Below are 12,390 nucleotides of genomic sequence, written 5' to 3'. Positions count from 1 at the left end.
TTGTTGAAGTTGTTTATTTTGTCTTCAAGGCTGATAGTGGACAGCCCATCAATGGCCACTGGCTTATCAATTACCGTTGTGTGTTGCCCAAGAGCACAAACGCCTGCAGAACCGGCTTATAGCCGCTCCCTAACCACCAACCTGTAACAGTTTCTACCAGACTAATCTTGCCCAATAATCACTAAAGTTTTGGAGTAAACATTTATTATTAGGGCATAGCGCATAACATCATGTTATTTAGCTGGGTGTATACTGCGGGTTCTTGCGGACTTGGCTGGTGTCTTCTTGTTTTTCTTTGTTTTTCCACCAGGGGGTCTTGTCATGTATTTCTGAAGCGCGACGCTGCTGAAGTAGGGTCGATCGGACCCATTGTTACGTTCCTGATCGTCACAAAAGCAGAGGAATATGGTATCTATCGCCATTGAATAAACGTTAAAAAACGCAGACGCAATAACAAAAGAGCAAAAGCAAGATATTGTAAGAGGTGCACCATAGTCCACTGCTGATGCACGAGTTCCTAACTTAGCTGTGAACCAAGCGACTCCGACGAAAGCAGTTAAAACAACAACAGAAACTTTACCGAGAAAAAGGCAGAATCCACTGACGCAGTTAAGGGCAAGCACATTTTGTGCGTTCTTGATAAGCAGCGACACTGCGTGTTTGGCACCTGTGCAGAAACTATCACCATACATTGCAACGCAAATGTAAGCATTACGACTAATGTACTTTAGTACCTTTTCAAAGCAGGCCAAGCAACACGCCATGCACTTTAAAACAAAGCGAACAGTTTTGCTTTCTTTGCCTCTTAACTGACGCTGTATATAAGCTAAGATAACGCGGAAAAATTGAACTATTGCGATAACAAGAGAACCAAGAGCAACAGATCCGAGGTTAAACAGAATCAAATGGAGTGTTGGTCGAAGGGTTGGGCACATGTCGTATTTGCAAGTTTTCTGTCTCTGGTTAAAAAACCAGCTTGAAACAGCTTCTGCAATAATAACTTGTTGGCAACCTGACACAAACTCCATCATCCATAAGCAACCAAATATGTGCGGAGCTATCAATGCAGTTGTTGAGAGGTCCGGGTTTTGCACAAAGCTAACCATACCGCTAATATCTACTTTTGGAACTTCAATGCTAAAAATGTAAGCGCTAACAATCAAGAAGTAAGTTAAAACCACAAGTATAGAAGTCAATGTAATGAAAGGTTGCAGAAGGACACCAGGCATATTAAACACCGCAAGACTCGCTTCGTCAAAAAGCTTTACTACAAGACAGAGACTTTTACGCACCCACACCAGAAGGATAAGGATAATCAAAGTCGCCACCGTCACAGCAATGCAGAGAGGAAGCAAATATTGAAAATCTCTAACCGAAGGATCGACAGAAAGAGGATTCAACAAGTTGCCAACATCCAGCACAGATAAGTTGCCGGTGATAGAACTTACAGCATTTACGGTGTTTTCAACGTCGGTTGAATTTATAAACCCAGTAGATACAGCGAAGCAATACCACAAGTAAGACGTTGCAGCCACACTACCAATACCCGCAAGTATTACTATTAAGACCACTATAACACGGGTAAAAATTTGAAGAAGCACAATCATCAGTAAGGAAATGCCGAGAGATATAAGCACCATATACACAATGTTTGTCCAATTGTTAACAACGGATGTTACCATTTGATGGGCGATTACTGAAACAGCTGAGTTTTGTTGAGCCGATGATGTCCCGTTTGTCTGGTTATTGGGAGAAATGAGTAAGTCAGAAGCACCAGTAGCTTGTATAGCTCTGGAGGCGATCACATTGCCAACCTGTGAATAAACAAGCGTAAGTTATGGTCCGTTATTGTCGCTTACATACAACTTACCTGTAGCAGTTGTAATGGCACACATCGATTAAAAATATGTGTGTGCGCTGGTATCCAGCCGTATGGCATGGTGCATATCCGTTCATTTATCACGTTCATGCTTAAGTTGTATGTGTTGTCGCTTAGCAGTTGTTTACATTGAATCAATTTAGCCGGACATTCTTTCACACATAGCATGGCAGCTCCACTGCCAGTTTTCAACAAACTGCTTGGGTCCAAAGCAAGTCGCATGTCTGTGAAGCTCATTCTTAACTCGTAAGTGTAATTCGAGCGATCCAATCCTGAGGTGTTGACGCCTGGGATTATTTCGTTGTTCTTCTTTCCACAAATATTGCCCCAGGAATCGACCCCGTGTAGATATCGTGACGGATCGCCATTCTTGATACAAATAAATGCAATATAACCCATACCACCAAGCATTGCTATATAGAGAATCAAAAATAGAAGATCTTTTGGTCGCTTTGCTCTTATGGGAACTGCAGGTTTGCCATTTTGAGATATCCTTTGTATTGGAGTCTCTTTGCTTTCACAACAACCCATCTTGATATTTCTTGTTTAAACCATCGAAAACCCAAGACTTGGTAGCATACAGTATATTCGTGCCAAGTCCGTTACAAAATGTTTTTTAATGTTTTAATTCGATTTATTGGGAGCATTTGTGTAATTGTGACGCAACAACTGTTTTGTTACTATGGATTATGTCTGAAGCCACTTTATACCAAACATATCGTATTTGGTCTTATGTTGGTGGATAAGAGATTGATATACAAACATGGCGATACGAGCTTCGTAATTTTCCGAATAAATAAATATGTTAATTTTCTTTTTCCATACTGCTTACTCTCCGGATCCAATCGCTAGTAAATGCGTGGAGTGGATAATTAAGCTAATATTATTTACACTGAGCAGCAGGCGAGGTCTCACCTAAGTCATCGAAATACTTATACCCGAATATATAACTTTGGGTCCAAGCACGTTATGCCCCATATTTGTGTGCTCCCAACCCTCCGTTTTTCTATATTTTTTTTGTAAACAATTAATTAAAATTTATTTTACTGTACTACTTTTTTACTACACATTTCAAGCATTATCTTGATTCTATATGATACCAATACACTATTCTAAAAATCTTACCACTGCTAAGTTTTCGGTGACGGCAGAATCAGAGTCGTAAAAACACCTTTATTTTTCTATGGCTCTGGGCAGAATGAGAAAGCTGTGGGGACAAATAAAAAACGCCCAACCCTAAACTTTTTCCCAACTATCACATCGATTGAAACGTACGAGTTGGAGCGAGATATTGGATGGTATGTGAACGTGTGATCTCTCGTTGGAATGTTTGTATTTGAGATGTTACAAACGTTTGATGTTTGTATGTTATGTAGAGTTGTCATGATGTAATAGTTTAATGCAGGCAGGGCGGAATAACGTTTGTAAAAGTGCTTTGACATGTTGCAGCTTTTTTTTGTTTTAAATTTAAACGTTAAATCTGCCAGTCAGGGTGTTCACTATTACCCACACATATTTTGATATTTGTAACATACAATATAAACATTTCAATTTCTGTAATTTTACAACATAAAATGAGAATACATACATTGCATTTTGTTTTTGTTTTTTTTTGTAATATTAAATATAAAGCTTATTCACAGTAAATTTACGTTTATATAATATTTTGAAGTTCATAGTTTCGTTCACTATTTTATCTTTTTTAATCAAATGGCCGAATCAAGTAAAAAAGATGGAAGTGCACGACTTAAAAGGAATGTTTCGAAAATGGCATTTAGAAGCAGAGAAAAAGTAGGTTTACGTGTATGTTATTTTCGTAATTTTTGGATTTTTTGCTAAGGCTGCAATTTTGCAAAAAACTAAGTGTTTTATCGTTGTATGTGTGTTCTACAAGTTGTATATAATATACATATATATATTTTTTATTATTCTTTAGATGCTTCGAACGTTTGGTGTTGGAGAAGAAACCAGAGATGAAATCATAGATAATTACGTTCATCTTGTAAATAAACAACAGGTATCAATGTTTATATACAGGATTTTCATAACAAACTTAAACATTTCATTAAATGACCAATTTATAAATGAAATATATATTTATTAAACCAACCAACCTTTATGCATTTACTGCAAGTAGTTGGCTGTCAATGATTATCGAGAAAATACTTCAAATAAGTTTGTTTACTTCGCTAATCAAACAGTTAGTGTGCTTTGTACCATTCACTTTAAATGTTGTAATGTTTGTCTATGTAAGGCATATCTTGATTGTAACTACATTGTATGTATATGTCACTTATATACTGACACCATGATGTATGTACAACCAATGTATTACATATCTACATTCATTTCAAAAATAAAACTAGCATTTAAAAGGAATATACATTTAAAGTGTGTTTGGTTGCACCTAACAATATCATTAATTTAAATAAAAACAAGTAGTTTAACACAATGTAAAAAATTGGTATATTTATATAAAAATATATTATATTTTTGTTATCTAAAAATGCATGTTTACAACTTTGTTTTTCCCCCTTGCAAACTTGAGTTGGTGGAGATTGAAAACCACTTTTGTAAATCAAATAAAGGTTGTTATACAAAGTTTGTGGTTCGAATAATTTATCTTATTTCAGAATCAAGTCAACAAGTTCCAACGAGATATAAAGACTTACCTTAACTCGATCACAGGTGTGTGCATGACTTACATTACATTCAAGTTTTATTTTTAAGAGGTGGTGCATAAGTAATATTCCACAGTCACTATTTCCTACCTGTTTTTGTTTTTATTCTCCCCCAGCAATGAAAACGGCGGCAAAAATGTTTTATGATTCCCTTGGTGATTTGTATGAAGATGAATGGATGGGAAAAGACATGTTGGCTTCACTAGCAAAGGTATAAATGATTTTAATTATCTGTAATCTGTATATAAATGTGTCATCTGTCATGTGTACTTTTAACAAGCCTTCTACCATGTATACATAAAAAAATATTGTATTACAGACAACAGATCTTTTGTACAATGATTTGCATGCAAGACTAAGCTCTGAAGTTATTACAGCTTTACATGATCATCTTAATCAAGTGGGTTATATTATACATATGAAAAACGAATATTTGTAATGTAAATTTGTAAATATCCTAAACTGTGTTGCATCACTGGCATGGATATGAGATGAGATTTATAAGTGAAAGTGAAATGCAATGTTATTACTATTCAAGTAGCTTACAGTACCCATATTCACTTACTTTTATAGAGCAATCCTGTTTTGATGTAAAAATGTTGTTATTGTTGTAAATGAAAATTGGCCCATTCAAGACCAAAATGTGTTGTTTCAACATGTTTGTATTTAAAACAAAGAATAAATTCCCAACTTGATTCAAAGTGCAATGAAATGAAGATAAAAGTTGGCAAGAGAGGAAGAAAACTTGTGGATTACGACGCCTCACGTAGAAATTTACATACTATGCAGAACTCAAAGAAATTAGAAGAATCTAAAATAACAAAGGTTGGGTGTGGATTGAATTATAAAAATAGTGTAAATAAAAATAAAATTAAAACCACCCAATAACAGGCACGTGAACATGTGTTACAAACACAATCAACATATGACACGTTCAACACACAACTTCACGATGAATTACCAAACTTGTACGACTCACGAGTTCTACTATGCACCGATACATTAACTAATATTGCAACTGCAGAAAAATCATTTTACCTTGAATTAGCAGAGGTGAGGTACTCATATTGTTATTAACAAATAAAAATTTTATTATACTAAAATGAGGTAAAATTATATGCACGAATATGTTTATTTCTATTAAAATCATCCCAAAAACAAATCAAAAAGCGAAGCAGTGTATGTAACTTTATGTTTAATATCCAAGATTTTACCTCAGGTTCGTACAAAACTTATGCACGTGCTGGTAAACTTAAAGGATGCTTTCAATAATGGAGAGTACAAAATACAAAGAATGAATCCAAATGTGTAAGTTATAAGACACCTCATAATTCCTATATCAAATTTATATACTACATATAGACTGTAGTCATATACAGTTAAAATGTGTGAATTTATTATTAACATTTATATTTGATAACAGTGCTTTGGTTCATGTTTTGTTTATTATTTATATTTCTTCATTTTCAGTCAAAACGATGTTGCTCGTGCCACCAAAGAGCCATCGAGTGACCCTGCCACTCTTCCAGCTGATGAAGTTGATCATAAACGATCACGAAAACACTCCGATCATGAGAGGTCACGAAAACATTCTGATCATGAAAGGTCACGAGATGAGCCACGTTCAAGTTCACGAAGAAGCAGTGGGTAAGTTTATAAGACTTTTAATAGATAGCCTATTCTATATTATTTTTTGCTGTTACAGTTCTAGAACAAAAGAACGAGAATCTTCATCCCGCCAACGTGATCATGAAAGATCAAAATCACAAGATATTAATCATGAGCATTCATATGAAAAATCACATGAAGGAAAACAACGCAAGCCGCGATCAAACAGCGATAAAACGTGAGTCTGCGACATTTTGTCATTTATCAGTTTATGATATAATAATGTTTATTGTTTGCTTTGTTCATAGAACCTGAATCTTGGCAGTAAATTTGTTGTTTTTTACTGTTTAACAGAAGCCTAACACAAAAGGGTTATTTTTGGCATAGTTTGTTAAAGGTTAAGCTAAACCACCTCAATGTTAATTAAATGCTGGGCTTAACTCAATTTAACTTTAATTTAACCTTAACCTACATATTGATGAGTGTACTTGAACAGGTACCAAGGTTTAAAGATGTAAAATACTAGTTTTTAGTATTTTAAATAGTAGATATGTAGATTTATTTGTAGGATTAATTATATCAAAACTGAATCCTTTCAATATCTTTAAATAAATTATGTTCGAACTTATCTTATAGCTTAGTACAATAAAGTTTACCCATATTTTATTAGTAAAGCAACATTTCATCTGACATATGGTAGGTTTGGCCAAATATAACTGAAGTGACAAAGTCTATTAAATGTTGAAACTGAATAATGAATTGTGTAAAACTGTTCAGTTGTTATTTTAGCATCTGTAGATTCAAGTGACAAATTTACCCCTTTGATCAATGAACAAATGTTTAATATGTGACAGATCACACCAGTATGTTAATCTTGAGATTGGGAAATCTCCAGATGGTAAAACTAAGATATCTGACCCTGTTAACAATGGTGATGGACCATCTGTTTATACAGATGTTGCTATAGATGAGGTATGTGTGTTAATTAGATTGTAGTAGAAGTAGTGTTAGTGTGTGTAGCATGCAGTGATGTAGTGTTGCGTACAACGTGTGTGAATCAGGTTCAAACCCGACCTGCGGAACCTCAAGTTTCTTCGCAAGTAAAACTTTCACCAAACAAAAATTTTTCGCCATCTGCTGAGAAATTGGAAATAACAACCAACACTGAACATAATGGCATGTCTGATGATAACCAATCTAAAAGCAACACTTTTCCACGTCAAGTTAATGATGATGTTGATGCATCAGAGGTTTGTAATCACTCACATGTTTGTTGCATGTTATGTTCACTACATTGAAGATATTGTATGCTTGGTTATGTTTTGCTTATGCTGGCACAAGGGTAAGCAGCATGAACAAAGAAAATAATCTGCACCACATAAGTGAAGTAATCCGCATATAACACAACACATGCTATGAATTTACTAAACTCAGTTACTACTCGTGCACATATATATAACCATTTAATTGACAGTAAACTGGTTACATCATAATGGTATATTGTTTGCTCATAAGAATGGAATGAAGCGGAGGTCGATATATAGTGGATTTCAACGAGTTGCCATGGCATTCTCACGCTCAAACAAAAACAAACATGATGGTGATGCTGTTGGTCAAAAGTCAAAAGGTTTCTCGTTGTCAAGGAAACACAAATCCAAACCCAGTGTAAGTGATGAAGTAAAAGATGCTGATGAACTGGGAACACACCAAGTTGCATCAAGTGATGAACAATCCACTTTGTATGTTGAAAAAAGTGAATCTTCATCTACACGAGATGGCGGGAAGGTGGTCTTCGCTATGGTGGGAGAGGATGTGGTTGATTCATGTGATGATCATGGTGCAGATGATCAAATGAAACATGATCATGATGCAACTGTGAATCATGATCATGTGGATCAACCATCTGATTGTGAAAACAACAATAGTGATAATGATGAAACTCATGAGTTAGATCATGTGGATGATAATGCATCAAGTATTCATCCTCATGATGAACATGATAATGATGCAAGTAAAGATGACCACGAGGATCAAGATCATGATGATGGTAATCAGAACAATGGTGGATATTCTAATAAAGGCAATGTTTCTCAAAGTTATAAAGAAACTGAAGCTACATTTCATGATCATAGTCATGACGTAGTAGCTCACAATCATAAAAATGACATCACTTCTCATGTTCATGTGGATGATGCTAATGAACATGAAATCGCTTCTCATGATCACAAAGATGATATCACTTCTCACGATCGCAAAATTGATGCTACTTCTCATGATCACAAAGATGATATCACTTCTCACGATCACAAAATTAATGCTACTTCTCATGATCACAAAGATAATCCTGCAAGTGATGATGTGGTGGCTCAAATTGTCAACAAACTAACGAATAATCATCCAAATGAAAATGCGGCTCAAGGAGACTCATGGAAAACTGATCATGATGAATCTCATGACCATGATAGTGTGACCATAAGTGAACCTAATTCTGTATCATCTGGATCCATAGTTTATTTAACAGATGAAGAAATATCGGATGATGATTCCATAGGTAACCAGACCAATAACAAACTCAATGCATATGAGTGAAATATTTTCAATTTTAGATAAAAGTGGTAAAGTTAAATTGCTCCCGGAAATACAGGATGAAGTACCTAGTGTTGTTAAGGGTCAGATTGAAACAAAAATGGATGAGGTATTCTACGAAAGAACAAAATCATGACTTCATGAAGCAATGATTTAATTTAAATAATTGCACTGTGTTTTTAAACAAACATTATAAATAGGAAATTATACTCAGTGTCAGATCTATCTATTGCAATATATTGATCTGGATAATTAGTATGAACAGAAATCCTTTTTTATTGTGAATCATTTTCCTGCATTGTTTACACTTGTTTAATTTTTTTCCTGATATAATTTAATGTTGCAAAATATGGAATCATACAAATCTTGGATTATTTACCTTTTTGAGTCATTTGTCGACCAATGGCTAAGCAAAGCATGTTTGGGCACAAATCATGGGACTATTTTGTTGTCAATTACTTCCAAGAAAAACTGCTTAAAAAATTCCTATTAAAATTTTGTATTTGTAAAATTTAATATTTTGTTTTTGTTAAAGTGCCATTTTAATTATTTGTAGATGTGTAGCATGATTTATTTGCATGGCATGGTATGGCATGGCATAGGAACAACTAATTTAATTTCTTCTTGTTACCACTTATACTTTTACTTTGAATGTTCGGACGTTAAAGAATTATGTTGCTTACTTTTTGCAGCCTCAATATTCGGATGTCCCTGTTAATAAAGATGATGTTGACTCTCCAATATATGATGAACCAACAACACAAGATCATCAACTAGAAGGTACTTTATATTTAAACATATTCATGTTACATTGCTGCATTTGATCAGTATGTGTTTAGCTACATTACTTAAAAGCTGTGCAACCGGCACAAACCTATATTGTAGGACATTTGTTAGAATTTGATTTAACAAATTATCCCCACAACCAACTAGTTTCAAGCTTCCAAAAACCGATGTGTTTCTATTATTAATACAGACGTGAAAGAGGAACCAGCCGCAAGTGAAGTTCTTCCACCTCACTTCCTATACAAGGTAACATTAGACTATCTGCACCGCCACCTCCATTATCCTCTATCACAATTTGTTAATAACCAGATTTACCAAACTAAGATGCAGCTGGCTACACTACATTTCCCTTTGTCATTTTTCACCCTAAGTTTGAGACGAGGTTGCCAGCGTTTTTTGCACATTGTGCTTGAAAATGTGCAAATTTAAATGTGCGACCTGCACATTCTGCTTGAAAATGTGCAAATTTAAATGTGCACCTGCACATCGTGCTCGCATCGCTTAAAATGTGCACATTTAAATGTGCGACCTGCACATTGTGCTCGCATCGTTCGAAAATGTGCAAATTTAAATGTGCGACCTGCACATTGTGCTTGAAAATGTGCAAATTTAAATGTGCACCTGCACATAGTGCTTGCATCGCTTAAAATGTGCAAACTTAAATGTGCAACCTCCACGTTGTGCTAATCTGTGGTCGCAGAAACAATAAAATCAGTACAAATGACTGTATGTGTTTTATTAAAAGAAAGAATCATATAAAATGCTACTTAATACTAATTGATTACTAATAAAATGCACATGATTACAATTTACAAATAAAACAAAATGCACATAAATACTATTTACAAACAAAATGCACATAAATACTATTTACAAACAAAATGCACATAAATACTATTTACAAACAAAATGCACATGTCCATTGCTCCTTACGCATTTGTAAGCGTTTTTTTGGTATTCCTAAACATTGACAGTGGTACCATTCCAAAACTATTTGCTTTAGTTCATTGGCAGATTTCACAAACATGTTAAATAGCCTTTTGTATATATATATATTTGCACTATTAAAACAAGATAATGTTGGATTGTCATGTAGGAAAGGTAAACAATTTAAATAATAGGTGATATAGTAAAGAAATCCTATTAGTTGCTCATACTCCATCTGCTAACCCCTATACCGCCCTAAATAGCCTACTACTTCTAGCAACCTAGCCCTAATCTGTAACGTCTGTAACAATTATTGGTACTAGTGAAGAATCCCAACCCCACCTTATTTGCTAACCACTAATCCCTATAACCACTAACCCCTAACTACTAACCCCTATAACCACCAACCTCTAACACTTTCCACCAGCCTATTCTGCTATGTACCGGGGATTCTTCACTAGTGCACTATTATTTATTACTAACAAATAATATTCTATTTAATTGACACAAACCATTGAATGGGCACATTTTCAAACGTTTCCCGCATTTTCAGACGATACACGCACAATGTGCAGGTCGCACATTTAAATTTGCACATTTTCGAGCGATGCGAGCACAATGTGCAGGTCGCACATTTAAATTTGCACATTTTCGAGCGATGCGAGCACAATGTGCAGGTCGCACATTTAAATGTGCACATTTTTAACGAGCACATTTTTTCGCACATTGTGCAAAAAATGTTGACAACTCCTGTTGCTAAGTTTGTCCCTTATGTTTAATTTGACGGACATAAACATAACCTTTAATCAAATTGCATGGGAAAATGTATTGTAGCAATTGTCAATGTTCCATGTTCGATTAAATTAACAAGGCAACATCGTCATTTTTGTGACTTCATACCAATTCTAATAAAGTCAAACCTAATCTATAAATTTACAGTTTTATACTAAACAATGGTTTATTGTTAACAATGCTTTGATTGACAGGCACAAGCTGCATATCCGTACAATGGTTCAGATTCAGACGAACTGACTTTTGTGAAAGGAGATCTTATTTATGTAGTGGAGTTCCCAGATCCAGATGAACAGGTAAAGATATTGTTTTGTTTTTAAATGATATCAAAGGATACATTGGGAATGTTGTTATAAGTTATTGGCAGGAGTTCGACTGTTTAATGAGTTTATTAAACTGTGTCTTAAATAAGAAGAGCTTATTAATAATATTAAAAATTAAAGTTTTAAAATATTAGTTTTACTTTTTTTCAAAATTAGTTTGCTCGAAATGCCCCAAAATATTCATAAATTTAATTTGTAATAGTTTATATAATTATGAATTTTGTTCTAAAGAAGGTATTGATTTGTGTTAATATTGTTTGAATTAATATAATGTAGGACGAAGGTTGGCAGATGGGAATATTACAATCATCATGGGATGAAGTTGGTACTACGGCAACTATGGGGGTTTTCCCTGAGAATTTCACAAAGAAAATCTGAAACTTTTTATAAATTTTCCCTTATCAAGTCAACTATGTTACAACGTGCAGACATGCAATTGATTGCCCCTTTATGGTGGTGCTTGTTTTTGATATTTTACAACTTTTTAATCCTCGTTGATTGATAAAATCTTCATAAATATTTACATAATGCTCTCGTTGCCCGCAAAATATTAAAACTTTTTTGATTTTTATTAACTTCCTCATAAGTATTCACAGGTGCTAAAATTTAATTACACTATTTTTGATGCTATTCGTTATGTAACAAACCAATGCCGTTTAACTTATATTTACAATGTGCCATTAATCAAAACACAGTAGCTTTTTTTAAACTAGTTTGACAATCGTATCAAATTTATGCTTGTTCATATTAATTTTTAATACCGTAACCTTTATTACAAATTTTGTTTGATTTGCTTAACCGTGTGTTT

General features: G+C 34.3%; 2 protein-coding genes across 2 annotated transcripts; one reads left to right on the top strand and one right to left on the bottom strand.

The window, feature by feature from the left end:
- Nucleotides 1–111: 111 nt before the first annotated feature.
- Nucleotides 112–2,536, bottom strand: LOC149733381 (choline transporter-like protein 1). The gene is made up of 2 exons (XM_089881953.1): nucleotides 1,871–2,536; nucleotides 112–1,814 (listed from the first exon to the last, which is right to left on the bottom strand). The coding sequence occupies exons 1-2, from the start codon at nucleotides 2,408–2,410 to the stop codon at nucleotides 234–236; spliced, it is 2,121 nt and encodes a 706-aa protein (XP_089738079.1). The 5' UTR covers nucleotides 2,411–2,536; the 3' UTR covers nucleotides 112–233.
- Nucleotides 2,537–3,492: 956 nt separating this feature from the next.
- Nucleotides 3,493–12,380, top strand: LOC149733380 (uncharacterized). The gene is made up of 18 exons (XM_089881952.1): nucleotides 3,493–3,670; nucleotides 3,816–3,896; nucleotides 4,513–4,567; nucleotides 4,677–4,771; nucleotides 4,880–4,960; nucleotides 5,263–5,385; nucleotides 5,452–5,613; nucleotides 5,780–5,868; nucleotides 6,031–6,207; nucleotides 6,266–6,406; nucleotides 7,023–7,140; nucleotides 7,230–7,418; nucleotides 7,684–8,719; nucleotides 8,775–8,863; nucleotides 9,447–9,534; nucleotides 9,731–9,786; nucleotides 11,454–11,555; nucleotides 11,859–12,380. Exons 1-18 carry the CDS (start codon nucleotides 3,590–3,592, stop codon nucleotides 11,958–11,960), a joined length of 2,865 nt encoding a protein of 954 aa, XP_089738078.1. The 5' UTR covers nucleotides 3,493–3,589; the 3' UTR covers nucleotides 11,961–12,380.
- Nucleotides 12,381–12,390: the final 10 nt, after the last annotated feature.

This window comes from Ciona robusta, chromosome 7 (assembly GCF_009617815.1).
Source record: "Ciona robusta chromosome 7, ASM961781v2".
In the NCBI taxonomy this organism is placed as follows: Eukaryota; Metazoa; Chordata; class Ascidiacea; order Phlebobranchia; family Cionidae; genus Ciona; species Ciona robusta.
This window is presented reverse-complemented; position numbering and strand designations above follow the sequence as displayed.

Excerpts from the sequence above, each read along its gene's own strand:
- LOC149733381 (XM_089881953.1), bottom strand. The coding sequence starts at position 2,410 with ATGGGTTGTTGTGAAAGCAAAGAGACTCCAATACAAAGGATATCTCAA. Across the intron at positions 1,815-1,870 it reads TGCCATTACAACTGCTACAG|GTTGGCAATGTGATCGCCTC; the intron begins GTAAGTTGTATG and ends GTTTATTCACAG.
- LOC149733380 (XM_089881952.1), top strand. The coding sequence starts at position 3,590 with ATGGCCGAATCAAGTAAAAAAGATGGAAGTGCACGACTTAAAAGGAAT. Across the intron at positions 6,208-6,265 it reads AGTTCACGAAGAAGCAGTGG|TTCTAGAACAAAAGAACGAG; the intron begins GTAAGTTTATAA and ends TTGCTGTTACAG. Across the intron at positions 7,141-7,229 it reads CAGATGTTGCTATAGATGAG|GTTCAAACCCGACCTGCGGA; the intron begins GTATGTGTGTTA and ends TGTGTGAATCAG.